Here is a 15,904-nt window from a genome sequence, read left to right as displayed (position 1 = left end):
GCCAAACAGCACTGACATTTATCCAACAATGTGGAGTGTGGCCCAGGTATATCCTGCCTATAAATGGCAACATTAACTCAATCTGGATAATTACTACACAATGATGGAAGTTGTCAACAGTGCTGTGAAGCAGCACATACTAATAACTTGCTTACCGGTGCTCAGTTTGGGTTTCACAAGGACCAAATGGCTAAATTCCAAAGGTGAGTGGCAACTTTTACATTATAATGACATGACATTATAATGACAGAGTGTGGCATTAAAAAGCCCTGGTGAAATTGAAGTCAGCAGGCTTAAGAGGGAACATGCTTAAGGTTGGAGTCATAACTGGCAAGAAGGAAAATTGTTGTGGTTGTTGGAGATTATGAGGGGGGTGGGGATTGCATTGAAACCTGCCAAATACTGAAAGTCCTGGATAGAGTGGACGTGGAGAGGATGTTTCTATTAGTAGGAGAGTCTAGGATTCGAGGGCACTGCACCAGAATAAAGGGACATCCCTCTAAAACTGAGATGAAGAGGAATTTCTTCAGCCAGACGGTGGTGAATCTGTGGGATTTGTTGCCACAGAGGGCTGTGGGGGCCAAGTCATTAGGTGTATTTAAAGCAGAGATTGAATGGTTCTTGATTAGTAAGGGGGTTCAGGTTTATGGGGAGAAGATGGGGGTTGAAGAAAATCAGCCATGATTGAATGGTGCAGCAGACTCGATGGCCCAAATAGCCTAATTCTGCTCTTGCGTCTTATGGTCTTACCATCGCTTATGGATAGGATAGTTAGGGATGGGCAATAAATGCTTATGCTGCCAGTTATGCTGGGATCTGCAAAACAAAAAGGTTGAAGGGCACTGTCCTGACAAATGAGTTTAGGACATATAACTGACTGGTTTGTTTGAGTTGCATTAATTCTAGAGTCCAACTCTAACCAGAGGAGGGAGTCTCAGCTCCTTGCCACTGCACAAGAATGGAACAACAGTGCAGTGCCAAATCTCATTTCTGAGAAAGTCAGTTGGACTTGCAGGCTCTCAGTAAATCTACCTGATCTTTAATTTGAATGTAAAGAGAGTAGGGAATGTACCTCTGGTGCTTTGCAAAGAATTAACTTTCCAATTCTTGGCAGAGAGTTAGTAGATATGTATGCACTCCAGTATATTGCAGAGCTCTACACTGGGGTGGATGATTTAATTTTGTAGCCTGTAATGTCACTGAAGCAAAGGCAACGTGGTACTTTCTGGCTAGAACCTAAATTGTAGATGGTGTTTGCAACTGTCATCAATGCATACTCAATAATGGCAGTGATTGTGATTGAATGCTAGGTATCACATGGTATCTACCTGCCTGAGTTGGATGGCGTTGTGTGAAGCAAATTTTAGAAATGAAGAGATTTATTAGGACTTTCCCATAGGCTGTTGGGTGTTCCTTTCAGTGTGGTGGTTTAAATGAATCCTGCCATTGATGAGCACGTCTACCATGATGCAGCATTTTCCTAAGACTTTACTTCTTTGGCAGAAAAATTATTTGCATTTACACCAAAACTCTGAGGAATGGTGTTTTGTATGTAGTTGGTTTCCAACAAACCTTATCAAAAGTTTAAGTGCATTTTATCCAGTTATTTTGCAGCAAGACCACTGAGCCTCCATGATAGAGATTACAGGACTATAGGTTGAAGTTGTATATAAGTGGGCATATGTACTTCTGTGGGGCTTTAAAATTGCAGTTAGAAAGAATCTGCAGGAAAATCCTGCTGCCCAATCCTTTCACTCTACATTTCTCTTAGTATATAACAGAATCCAGAAGGACAGCTCTTGACTCTAACAGTTCTCTACCTGGGCTACTTCAGTTCTAGCAGTAAGATATTTAAATATGTGCTGTAATATTTTATAATGTGAGATATTTATTATACAGTATTGTGTGACTATTCTGGCCTTAGTTGGTGACTTAGATTATTTTTCAGTATTTTTATAGTTTGAGACATAGTCATGTGATGAAAACTCCATAAAAACATCTTAACAATATTGCAACATACACGTTTAAATATCTTACTGCAAAGATGGGAAGTAGCTAGGTATAGAAATGTGGACAATCCTACAGAGATGTCGCTCAGTATGAAAAGGGGCAATTGATTCAATGATTGCAAGCATCACTGATCTTGTTTTAATACAGGTTTGAAAAGAGCTGATGGGTTAAATTTCACTTTTGTATAGAAGTAAAGTTTGTCCATTGTGAAGTTAAAAACAAAATGCTAGAAAGTCTAAGCAGGTCAGGTAGCATCTGTGGTGGGAGAAACAGTATTTCTGTTGATTGGAACTGGGAAAATTTTTAGAAACAGGCATGTTTAAGCTCCCTGAGAAAGGGAAGGGATGAGGAGAATGAAGGACATGTCTATGATAGGTTAGTGATGGAAAGGTGAACCAGGAAGTTGTGGAGGGAGTGGTTCCTTTGGAATACTGAAAAGGGAGTAGCAGGTATGTCTGATGGAGGCATCTCATTGAAGCTTTCCACAGATGCTGCCTGACCTGAATATTTCCAGCACTTTGTGTTTTTATTTTGGAGTTCCAGGTTCTGCAGTTTCTCTGCTTTTCATCCGTGGTGAAGCAGCTTGAGGTTCCAAAGTTTTGTATGAAAACCTTCTGTTGAATTGAGAGCACTCACTTCCTGTTTCTATTGTTAATCAAGTTTCTAAATGCCCAATGTTTCCTGCTTTATGGTGCAAAGCCACAGAAAACAACTGCATTTATAGTGCATACCATAGGGACAAAAAGTACATAATAGCATCACAAACAAGTTTTAATTCTCTTTGCTTCAGAAATGGGGACATAGAACTAAAATATGAACACTGTAAAACAATTAAAATTATTTACTTTTGACAAGATTAATGTCAAATGTGAACTTTGGGTGGTGATTTTTTTTCAGTTAAAAATTATGCTTTATGTTGTATAAAAAGCTTTACATGTTTCAGTTCTTTTCAATTATATATTAAATAGGCTGATTACCTTTGTTGCTTAAGTAATGTATAGTTTTTACATATTTTTGATGATGCTTTTCCATTTTTCCTATTTGTTTGCTTTGTTTCTCTACCCCAAACTAATTGTGAATACATCTATGTATATCATAGTGTGTATGGCATACATACATACAGCCAACCATGTATTTCATTATTAAGGAAAAGATAAGACTAAAGTCCTATTGTTTCAGGGTAAAAAATCCCATTGTAAGTGAAGAAAACCTTTAATTTTTCTGATAACCATTTGGAAAGCCACATGAATAGATTTCTTTACACAATTAAAATTTGCATGGTGCTCTTTCACGTCTCTCTCGGTCCCCTTTTTTTCTGTCATTCCCGTTCTTATCAGCCTCAATTTCCTCTTTTAAATTTTCCTATCATTTCCACCTTCCTCTGCACCACCTTTCCTCTTGCATTCTCACATTTCCTTTTTTCCCATCTTACCTCACTTCCATGCATATCACTCCCTCTATTCAGCTTTGTCACTACCTGTATTTCTGTCACTCTTATCAGCTGCAGTCACTCCTCATCCTTCATTTTAGTCCCCTTTGCCTTGTATGTCTCCCTTTTTCCTCCTCTGCCACCTTCAATTCCCATTCACCCTCATTCCTTCGTGTTTTTTTTTCCTAAGGATAATGAATGAAATTAGAACTGATGGTCTTGATAGAAATGCAAAGCCTAGGCAATTTCAAGGCTGATTCTCACAGAAAATAATTATTGAATTAAAACAAAATCATGGAAATACTCAGCAAGTTAGGCAGGATCTGTGGAGAGAGAAATAGAATTAATGTTTTGGGTCGATAAGCTTCGTTCAGAACTTAATGTCACCGGTTCTGATGAAAAGTCAAGGTTCCGATGAAAGGAACCTGAAACATTAACTCCATTTCTCTCTCTCCATGGATGCTGTCTGACTTACCAAGAATTTCCAGCATATGTTATTTTGCTTTTGGAAACACTGTCATAATGTGAATATTATTCCTTTTAGCATAAAAGACAAGAATTGTGTGCTGAAATAAAAAATTGCATGTGCTGGAAATCTGAAATAGAAGCAGATTGCTGAAGGTACTCAGGAAGTCAGGCAGCATCAATAGAAAAAAATGATTCAAGGATGTGTTCAAAGTTTTCTTGAAGTGCAACATCCTCACTGACTCCTGGGAACCTTTGGCATATGACCACTCAAAGTGGAGAAGAAGCATTCAAGATGATAACTCTAACTTCAAGGCCATGCATCAAGAGCACACAGAATCCTTTGTAAGCAGCGAAAGGAGTGCACCACCTCAGAACTACCAGCTTGTCCACCCTGTCAGCCAACTTCTGCCCATCTGAAAGAGTCTGCAGTTCTTGCATTTGCCTCATTAGCCACCTCAGAACCCACAAAATCTGGAGTGGAAGCAAATTGTCTCTAATGGGACTGCCTAAGATAGAAGAGGAGAGAGATTTTACACCTAAGGTCAGTGACCTATTATCAGAACCAATTATATTAGGTTCCAGTGAAAGTTCTGGTGAAAACTTCATCATTGATGCTGTCCAACCTGCTGAGTATTTCCAGCTTTTTCTGTTTTTATTATGAGGTATGTTCTTTGATTTAACTTAAAAGTTCCAGTGGTGACCTAGTAGCAACATTTATGAATATATATATAGCCATGTTTGGAAGGATGGAAGACAGTGCTTAGTATTGGTTATCAAAGTTCCCTTTTTGCGTAATAAAAATGTTGTTCTTGCTATTCTATGTTCATTGTTCATTATTATTCATTGTTCTATATATACCATGTTCAACCATCTATAAAGGACAACCAGAACCTAAACAAATTTAAACGCTTTTGAAAGAGGTAAATAGTTGGTTAAACATAAATCTTTGGGGGAAGAAAGGCTCTCTATAATATTTAGGGGATTCCCTGAGGACAGTTGTGATGTACTGCTGCAGATGAACGGAATGGGTGGGCAGAGGCAAAGTATTTCCTCTTAGTGTTACAGTCTTGTTTTAGAAATTAGTTTTGGTACATAGTTCACTGTTATGTGTACCACATAGCTAATAAAGGTTGTGAGAGTTTTTTTTAGTTGCCTTTATTTTAAAATCATTGTTGTTTTGTTTGGACCTTTATACCTGCAGTTTCTCTTTCCAAAGTGTTGATGTTGGTTGAATTTGAATTTGTACAGCATACAGCTAATTCAACTATCCATCACCAAAATCTCATCTCCAAACAGATATGTGGAGCTCCTGAACTATTTTTCACAAAGACTGGTGTCATCTGTCTAGCTCTCTCTTCTGCATCTCTACTTTACCTCTTCCCTCATTACTGAGTTTTTTAACTTTCTCCAGCTTCTGTCCTCACTTTGAGCTCACTTTGTCCATGAGACTCTTATTCTATTCCCACAGAACTGCTGATTACCCAGCATGATATTACGGTACCTATGCCAGTTTTATATTGTAGCAATTCCTTTCCCTTGGTACAACTTCCTGCCCCCAGCTATCTCAAATCTGATGCCATTACTTCCTTTCTAAAATAATAACATTGACCATTGCCCTCCAAATTGCCGCTCTATCTTCTTTTTTCTTCAAATCTTTGAACATATGTTCCCTCAAGGAACAGGTTCTTCTACTCTGTTAGATCATGGCTGATTTGTATCTTTGTATTTATGTCTTAGACCCTGGCCAAAATATTAATAATCTCAGTTTTGAATTTTCAATTGACCTTGCTTCAGCAATTTATTGGGGACACATTTTGGGTTTCCACTACATTTTTTTTTTGTTTTTGAAGCAGTGCTTCCTAACAGCTTGGCTGTGGCTTGGCTCCAGTTTCAAGGTTTGCCCCCTTGCCTTAAACTCTACCTTAACGGATCCTTTTATCATTTGAAGCAGTTGATTAGGTGACTTGTTAATCTTCAATATTTGAGGAAATACTTTTGCACCTGTACTCGTAATTTAACATTTTACCCCAATAATGCACTTAATTATATTGAAAGTGCAACCAGAGCTGAATTTGGTACAGCAGATGAGATCTAACCAAAACTCTTACATATGACATGCACAAACATAATGGTTATGTTACTGAAATGGTAATCCAGAGTTTGGACTAATCTTGAGAAATTTAAATTTAGTTGATTAAATGAATCCAAAGTTAAAAGTTAGCATCAGGAAAGGAAATCATGAAAGTCCACAGATCGTCAAAAAAATCTTGGCTTCTCAATGCCCTTTGTTAGAAAATCTGCTGTCCTGGCCCATTCTGATTTCTGACACCATTGGTCCTCATAACTGCTTTTTACATAGCCTAGCAAAACACTCAGTGGTAGTCAGCAAGGGTTAGCTGAACTGGTGACTTTTACATTCTGCTTTATTCCCTCATATTACATTCCCATTGAAGTGGCCATCATCATCATTCCAAGAGACCAGGTTTATTTGTACCTGGCCAGTAGTCTTTAATTGTTTCTGTTCATGGATCTTTAAATCTCTGTGCTGCTCTGCGGTTGCTCCCTCAGTTTCTAGCTCCTTGCTTAATCTTTTCTGGTCAGATTTTTGTTCAGATCAAAATCTTAATCAAGTTTGACAACAAGATGCTGGAGGAACTCAGCAGGCCAGGCAGCATCTATGGAGGAAAAACAGGCGGTCAACATTTCGGGTCAGGACTCTTCTTCAGGACTGAAGATAGGAAAGAGGGAAGCCCAATATTATATATACATATAGAGAGAGAGGAGGAGAACAGAGCAGTGATAGGTGGACAAAAGAAGGGAAGTGGGGTGGGCACAAGGTGGTGATAGGTAGATGCACATCAGAGATGGCGATAGGCAGATGTGGGGGAGGAGGGGAGAGCAGATCCACCAGGGGATGGGTCAAGGGTATGGAGGTAGGCACCCCATGGAGAGGGGGGGAGGAGAGGGAAAAAATATTGGCGAGGAGAGAAAAAGAAGCTAGGAAAGGGAAGAAAAGAAGAGGCATGTTTGGTGGGGGGGGGGGGTGGTGGTGGGTGGGTTTGGTTTACTTAAAGTGGGAGAATTCGATGTTCACGCCATTTGGCTGTAAGGTCCCAAGACAGAAAATGAGGTGCTGTTCCTCCAGTTTGCATTTGGACTTCTCCTTGCAGTGGAGAAGGCCAAAAACTGACACATAAGTGAGAGGAGGAGTTGAAGTGACTGGCAACAGGGTGATGCAGATTGCGGTTACAGATGGAGTGCAGGTGTTATTCGAAGCCTAGTCTGCGTTTGGTCTCGCCAATGCAGAGGAGGCCACACTTGGAGCACCAAATGCAGATGATGATATTAGGGGAGGTGCAGGTAAGTCTCTGTCTCTCCTGAAAGGACTGTTTGGGTCCCTGGATGGAGGTGGTGTAGGGGCAGGTGTTACACCTATGGCAGGAGCAGTCCCCAGAGTAGGCGCAGGATGGGTGGGGGAGGGAGGAGTGAACTAGGAAGTTGTGGAAAGAGCATTCCCTGCGAAAGGCAGAAAGGAGTGGGGTAGGGGAAGATATGCTTGGTCATTTTCCGTCTTGGGACCTTACAACCTAACGGCATGAACATCACGATTCTCCACTTTAAGTAAACCAAACCCCACCTACTTTTCTTCCTTTTCCTAGCCTATCTCTCTTCGCCAATATTTTTTTCCTCTTCCCCTCCCCCATGGGGTGCCTGCCTCCATATCTTTGACTTATCCTCTGGTGGATCTACACTTCCCTCCTCCCCCACATTTGCCTATCACTATTACCTGCATCTATCTATCACCACCTTGTGCCCACCCCGCCTCCTCTCATTTGTCCACCTATCACTGCTCTGTTTTCCCTCCCTATATGTTGGGCTTCCCCTTTTCCTAAATTCAGTCCTGAAGAAGGGTCCTGACCTGAAATGCTGATCGCCTGCTTTTCTCCACCCGGCCTGCTGAGTTCTTCCAGCATCTTGTTGATTTTTTAAATCTCGATTCCAGCATCTGCAGTCCTATATTTCTCTTGATTGAAGTGATTTGTGACTGCAAGACACAATCCCTCATTCTTATGGACATTTCTAGTGAGATAAGATTGGCCCACTCCTTCTGCTTAAAGTGTTTGTCCTGCATTGAGTGGCATGTAATTTATTGGTTTTTGTAAATTGAGTGCCTTGTTCTATTCTTAACTAACCTCTTGCAGAGGCTTCTAATCCCTACTCAGTACACTGTCCTCTCCACTTCTCTTCCCCCCCCCCACACCCCTCCTCCCCCCCCCCCCCCCCCACACCCCTCCCCCCCCCCCCCCCCCCCCCACTGCCTCTGGTTTCTTTGCAACTGTCAGTCAGCCAGCTAGTATGTGAAAATGCTTTCATTGTGTTTGAAGCTTAAATATGGATTTTAAAATTTGTACTACTTGGAAGGTTTTCCTGCCACATTAAACCAGTACTCTGTGCGGTTACTCAACCACAGCTGTCTTTTGTGAAATTTCCCGCAGCTAAAAATATCAAAACAAAATTTCTAAAATTTTAGGTCTTTCATCAACATGTTTGGGTATTCCCTTATGGCATCAGTCAGTCAAGCAGTGCTTCTGTTCACTTAAAAAATGCACTCTGGGGGAGAGGTTACATCTTGATGGAGCACTACAAAATATATATTGTACCTACAACTTTAAAAATTTACACCATAGTACCAGACCATTTGTTTCATTGCCTCCGTGCTTAAAAAAGCTGTCTGCTTAGGTCCAGGATCCTTTGGATTCTGCTTCTTTTACTGTGTATTGTGGACACTTTCATTGTTACCCTAACTTCTCCCTTTGTTTCATTTATAATATCTGATTACTGACTCATCAATTTATGAAACTAGTTTTTCTTTATCTATCTTCAGAAAATCTCTCAATTTTAAACATTTAAGTTCAGGTGTCTTCTTATCCTTTCTTATTCTAATCTGAAAAGACATCTGATTGCCTTATTGTATCATAACAAAATCCCCCCTCTCTAGTATAGTGAATCTCTCCTGCATCTATTTGTGGCTTTGACATTCCTTCCTAAAGCAAGATGTTGAAAATTCTAACAATTTAATTTTATAGGTTTAGCCTTGTTGATTTTTGAACTCCTTAGCTCAATTCCTAAAGCTTGGGGTTTCATGTGTTCTTCTTCTGCCTACAGTATCCTCCCAATTTTAAAGATTTCTGAATTTCAAAACTGGAATCACTCCATTCCTCTACTCCAGTAACATTTAGTTTATACGTGCAATGTTCTTCAAAAAATACCTTATTTCTCTCAACTCAGTTTCATTTACTACCTTTTGCTTAATCTACTAACCTCCTGAAATTGCGTACAATCATAGTTAACAGTTATGTTAGAACTGAATGCACATTTTGATATGCTTCCCAAATACAATTTGGGATCAGAGTGTTTATTAACAATGACCCCATAGAATCATCTTTCCAGTCTGGAAGACATCTGTTTTTGATGTCCTTTCACCAGCATTGTCAAATTCACTTTAATATCTGGTGCTTGAATTTTATCATTGAGCCCATAATATCTTTTAAATGCTTTTACTGTATAATATGAATGACATTTTCAGAATGTTTTTAATTTTTATTTCAAGTGGAGCCTATCCATCTTTATTGTTTCTCTGTACGTGCATTCAACATTTCATTTTTATCATTATCACATATCATCTTTCTACCTTTGTTTGGTTTCTCCTTCAGCTATCTTTGGGTCTTAGTCCTAGATCTTACAAATGCCCGTCCTGTGCTTCCAGCTCTCAAAAGAACTCTAACTTTTGATTTTTTTTTTGTTGGAATGTAGCTCGTCCATGCCCTAATTATCTCATTTTGAACACTTCTGTTCATCATTTTTCTTGTTTATCAAGGGTTTTTTTTTCTCAAATCTAATTTAAGCCTGCTTTTTTTTTCTAGCACCTGCTTCCTAGATTCTGTAACTAGAGTTGCAATTTTTTTTGTGGATGCATTGCTTTATTTATCATGTAGGGTTAACTGCAAATTGTCAAATTCTTGTCATGTTTTGCACATAGCATGCATGTTTCCTGTTTAGATCTCTTTTACAGAATGTGTATGGTTTAAAGTCTTGGGCAACATTTTATATTGTTTAAGTATAAGGAAATGTCTGAGATAAAGTGGAAGAGAAGAGTGATTAAAGGATATGGTGATGATTATTGGAACTTCAGGCTTGTGCACTAAATTGAAGTATTTAATAAAGTGATTAATCTGCATTTGGTCTCCTCAGTATGGAGAAGACTGCATCATGAGCAGTGCATACAGCACACTAAGTTGAAAGAAATGCAGAAATGACCTGATTTATGAAATTCCAACTTTATGTAAATTCGCCCATATGTTTTTCAAGCATTTTTCAAGTTAGTAATGATAAAATGTTTCATGATATTCATTAATGACTGGATGCAGTATATATTCCATTAGTTTAATTATGGGTAGTGTTAGGGTGATTATTCATGAAATGAAAGAATTATAGCAATTGTATGTTGAGCATTATAATACGTGTAGCTGTAGAAAACAGATATTTCTGATTTAAGCAGAAATCAGCTTGCACTGTTCTCAGGTAGGAACCCTTGTGTAACCCGGGGACTACCTGTATAAGAAAAACACCATTTAACCTGAAATAAGTGTTTGGGGCCTTGGTGGTGGGATGGGGAGGTAGTAAAAGGACAGGTATTGAAACTCCTGTTTTTGCAGAAGAGGATGAATATTAAGGTTGAAGTGATCTTTCCTGCACACTGAAGGGGGAAGAGAAAGATGTGTTTGTCGGTGCCTCCTTACTTGAAGTGGCAGAACACATAGGAAATAAAAGCAGGATCAGGCCACTTGGCAATTTTTACTTGTAATGCCATTCAGTAAGATCTTGACTGATCTTGTATCTCTAGGGTCACTTTCCTTCACTAAGCCCATATCCTATGATTCCTTTAATATACACAAAAAATCAATATCTGTCTCAGCTGTAGTTATATATTCTCTCAGATATTTCTTTTGTACTTTCCACACCTCCCCTTTCTCTGCAATCTAAACTACGTTTGACATAATCTTTTAAGTTATAAAATATATCTATTAGTCACATGTACATCAAAACATACAGTGAAATGCATCTTTTGGATAGTGTTTTCTGGGGGCAGCCCACACGTCGCCACGCTTCCGGCACCAACATAGCATACCCACCTTCCTAACCTGTACGTCTTTGGAATGTGGGTGGAAACCCACGCAGACACGGGGAACGTACAAACTCCTTACAGATAGTGGCCAGAATTGAACCCAGGTCACTGGCACCGTAATAGCATTACGCTAACCGCTACACTGCCGTGTCTGATGAAAGTCATCAGCCTTGGGTCCTGCCTGTGTTGTTGAGTATTTCCAGTGGTCTGTTCTTATTTCATATTTTGAACATTTGCAATATTTTTTTACCTTTTTACCTTTGTTTTCTTGCACTATTATAATGAAGCTGAACAGAAGATTGATGAATATTACTGCATTATTCATTTAAGGATTTTGCAATCTGCTAAATTTAAAATTGAGTTCAGCAATTTCAGATCATAGTCACAGCTTCTATTTTCCAATCTACCACTGTTGGTAATTGCCCTGCTAATTGGCAATAACTCATAATCTGGACATGTCTTTTGTTTCCTGTCCCTTTTTAGTCCTATACCACCATTTGTTTTTAATTTCCCTGCTTGTCTATATAAGGACATTCCTCTACTTTGATGAAAGGACATCAGCCTTGTACATTCACTTTATTTTCTTTCCACAGGTAGTTCCTGTGCTTCTGATTATCCTTGTATGATGATTTGTCGTCATAGTTTGGAAAATATCTGACACCTCCCGGTTAAAGTTTAATTTAATACTCTTTTTCATAATTTTGTATTAAAGATGGTTGTTTAACTGTCTGTCAATATCTTTAGTTTGTCATGTTGTAAATAATCTGTGTTTTTGCCTCTTAGAAAAGGTGATGGACGCAAGAGATCATTGTGAAATCCAGTCTATTTATCTATAGTTTTACATGATGGCTGTCTAGGAATTTCTGTCTGTGATGGTCAGCTTTGTCACTTGATCAGGCATTCTAACTCATATGATGTTCTAGATTGGAAAATAGCCCAGAGGACTAGAAGGAAAAGTTGATGATAATGTCATAATGGATTCAGTTTAATAATGAGCATTATTCCTAGAAGTATGTCCAATATAGAAAACCTTTTTTAAAGAAATATATTGACAAATGCTTTGTTCATATTGATATTTGCTTCTATCTGCTATTTAGTAAAACAGGAGTGGTGAAGATAATTTAATAACAAAGATATTGAACTTTTCAGGAATGTCCTTATCAGCTGGATCATCTCCTCTGCACTCTCCAAAAATAACTCCTCACACGTCGCCTGCCCCTCGAAGAAGGAGCCATACTCCAAATCCAGCAAATTTCATGGTAGCTACTAGTGCCTCTACACCAGTGTCTGATGCAGTCTCTCAGTCTTCATCTTCTGGTCAGGTGATACAAAAAGAAACTGTGGGAGGGACAACTTACTTCTATACTGACACAACTCCAGGACCTCTTCCAGGAATGGTGTGTAGACACTTTTTTGTTAAATACTGCAAATCAAGTGCTTGCAATGCAGCAGAAAATGAACTTGGAATGGGGTATTGTTAAGATGAAAGCAAAGTGCTCATTTTGTTTATTCTGTAGAGCAAGTGCAAGCTAAATCTGTAAAAACTAATTGGATTGTTAAGCAAAATTTTGCATTATATTTTCTGCCATAACTGCAAAATACTCAGTATACTTAAAATATTCAAAATGTTGATATGCTTAGCAGATATAGTGAAATTCTGCAGTTGATTTTCAGGTTTCTTTGTTTTCCAGGTATTTCCAACATATATTTATCCTTCATCTGCACCCCACGTTGCTTATATGCAGCCCAAAGCAAATGCGCCTTCTTTTTTTCTGTCCGATGAACTCAGACAGGTAAATTGAATATACTCTTAATGTAGCATTGTGATTTTTTTAAAAAAAATACAAACCTAAGTGCTTTTCAACAAACCAAGCATTTGGTTGATATGTAAATAATACTCTTAGTGTCACCATGGATGAAGGACCACGATCAGTAAGGATATTTTCCTGAGAAGTTGAAGGGAAGGAGATGGTCAAATACCTGACCCACTTCCAGATACAAATTGCTGATCTGACATAAATCAAACTGGAATGTATAGAATGGGGTTACTGGACAGCCCAATAATAAAAGGTGGATTATATACAAACTGTTAATGGATTTGATGAATGTAGAAAGGGGACCAAAATGTATGCAAGAAACATATTTGCTACCAGCCAATACTGAATAAGCAGTTTCTGAAATAATTATCTATTTACAATGCAATTCAGCATCAGAATGTGAAGTAATGTACAATGGAGCCCAGAATGCTTGTCATAGTTTAGGTCTAAGATTTCAGAATTCTCATTGAAATTTGTTTTGTTTGCTTATAAACTTTTGGAAACTTTTTTAAAAGCAACATTTCATCCCTGCCTATTTATGGTGCATGAAATTGCAATAATAAGCACTGAAAGTGTACTGAATTTTGATATTCCACGTTGAAGTATTTCTGTTTGTGGTCACAACTGGAGACATTAACATGAATTCATAATTTAGAATAATGAGCTATACTTTTTGAGATGCAATGATACCACTTATCCAACTTATAAAATTGAAAGCAGTATTATAGGCTTTGATTCAGATTTACTTACTGGTCATTTTTTTTATTTTTATAAACCTGTCATTTTCAGGAAGTGGGTGTTATTAGCAAGACTAATTTATTGCCTACCTGGTGTGGCTAATCACAGTGCTGTAGGGGAGGGAATTTCAGGAATTAGACTCAGCAACAAGGAAGGAAAGATGATATATTTCAAAGTAAGGATGGTGTAATACTTCAATGAGAACCTGCAGGTAGCAATGTTCTCATGTGCCTACTGTCTTTGTCCTGTTTGCTGGCAGAGGTTGTAGGTTCAGGAAGTGCTGTTAGGGTAGCATAGGTGAGTAAGTACATTTTGTGGATGCTTTACACAGTGTACTGTGGTGGAAGGAATGAATGGTTACCATGATAGACGGGGTGCTCTTTTGGCTGGCTGTCTTGTCCTGAATGGTGTTGAGCTTCTTGAGTAGTCTTGCCCTTCTTCAGGCAAGTGAAGAACATTCTGCCATGTTCAGTCAAATGTTGCCACATTGTCCTCGTATTTACAAAAAAATTGTCCTATAATTAACCACCCTCTCACGTCCAACACCACCACAACTTGTCTTTTGTCTTTTTTGGTCTACATTCTGCTGCTTTTATTCTCTCCACCCTTTCCCCTTCCCCTTGTCTCCTATTTAAAACATGTTTATTTTCTAATGTTGCCTAGTTTTGAGGAAGGTAATCAACGTTTGTCCATACATGCTGCCAGACTCATTTGTAGCATTTGCTGCTTTTATTTTCTAGGTACCTTGTACCCAAAGCATTTGGTTTACCAACAAGGTACTTGTTTGATATGGAGGGCCCCCTCAGTCACAGTGCTGCCTTTGGATTATAGAATTACAGAAATCTTGTTGGTCAGCACTGGATATCTTCCATAATATGACGTTAGGTTAGTTGACACTAACTAAAGTCAGTGGTAGGGAAGTAACTGAAAAAAAATTTCTGAGGGGCAGGATTAATCTGCATGGGTTGATCAGTTGCATGAGTTTAACAAGAAATTTTGTCTGACTAATTTGATTGAATTTTTCAAGGAGCTGTACAAGTATGTTGTGCGGTTGATGTAGTCTACACAGACTTCAGTAAAGCAGTGACAATGTGGGAGACTGCTCCAGAACAGTGCCTCATCTGCATTTCCTCCAGCCCCAATAATTACTCCCCTTCAGTGGCCCAGCAGAAGAGGTGATGCATGTCCTATTGGAAGTTCAGCAGTAAGTTCAGAATACTGGGCATGGCAACAGTGGCTGTGGGGTCTTGGATGGTAGTAGGCTGGAAAGATTATCGAATGGATACAGACAGAAAGTAAAGTATCTGTCATCACTTCCTCCTTTGAGCAAATGCCCTGCCAACTATGATTATGTGCTGTAGTGCCAGGCCCATGTATCTGCTGCCCAACCCATGGGCCTCACTGTATGATGAATCAGTCCATGCTGCAACGTGAATACTCGTTCCCGTTCCACAGTTTTAAACATTGTTGCCCGTGAGAGTTTGAGGGGAAGAAATGCTTTAACTTGCAAAACTAAATTAGTATTTAATAAAATTCACATCCATGGCACATCAATAACATGCATTATAGCCCTGCATGTTTGCAGGACCTTGCATGATAACAAAAAAGTTGTGGTCTATCATGATGCCTGGATCACCTTTTGTCACTTTGAAAAGAGACTTTAATGGCTGAAAAGTCAGTGGCTGAAAAATTGTTTGTAGATTAAACTCTTTAGCAGGATTCTGAAACTTAAGGTTTGTGGATGAAATACTGGTTGAACAGATAAGGAACAAATGATATTTCGTGTTTGAGAAGTGCAAGGCATGAACTTGGACTATAGACTCTTATAAGGGTATTCATGGGAATTGTTGTACATAGTTGCAACACAGAGTTTGAAAGAGGAAAGTTTGAGGTAGAGCAGTAATCAGAGGTGATGAAAAGTTTAAGATGATGGCAGGAATGACAGTTTTGATCCTGCATGGGAAAATATCACAGGAAAGTGCAAGGTAGATGGTAAGCAGGATATAGAGGGAACAAATTTAGACAACCTGATTATGGAAATAATACCTGGGTTGTTCATACATTTAATGAAGTTAGTGAGTCCAGGGCTGAACTATGAGATAAAGATTAGGTTGTTATTGAAATGGTGTGAAAGGGTGAACAGGAGGGATGGAGGTGGAATGCCACAGCAGGTTGAAGTTCATAAATTTTGCATATTTCTCAAGATTATTAAAGACCTGTCTTATGGAAATCCAACTGACTAAATTTAAAAAAATT

General features: G+C 38.7%; 1 protein-coding gene across 1 annotated transcript in view; it reads left to right on the top strand.

Moving 5' to 3' along the window:
- The window catches only part of pan3 (poly(A) specific ribonuclease subunit PAN3), an 85,983-nt gene that overhangs the window by 37,596 nt on the left and 32,483 nt on the right, over positions 1-15,904 (top strand). Inside the window, exons 6-7 of the mRNA XM_052026078.1 lie at positions 12,243-12,490; positions 12,785-12,886. Coding sequence (XP_051882038.1) covers positions 12,243-12,490; positions 12,785-12,886 — 350 coding nt within the window. The remainder of the gene's footprint in view (positions 1-12,242; positions 12,491-12,784; positions 12,887-15,904) is intronic.

Source organism: Pristis pectinata, chromosome 11, assembly GCF_009764475.1.
Source record: "Pristis pectinata isolate sPriPec2 chromosome 11, sPriPec2.1.pri, whole genome shotgun sequence".
NCBI lineage: Eukaryota > Metazoa > Chordata > Chondrichthyes > Rhinopristiformes > Pristidae > Pristis > Pristis pectinata.
Note: the sequence above shows the minus strand (reverse complement) of the source record. Positions and strands in the feature narration are given on the sequence as shown.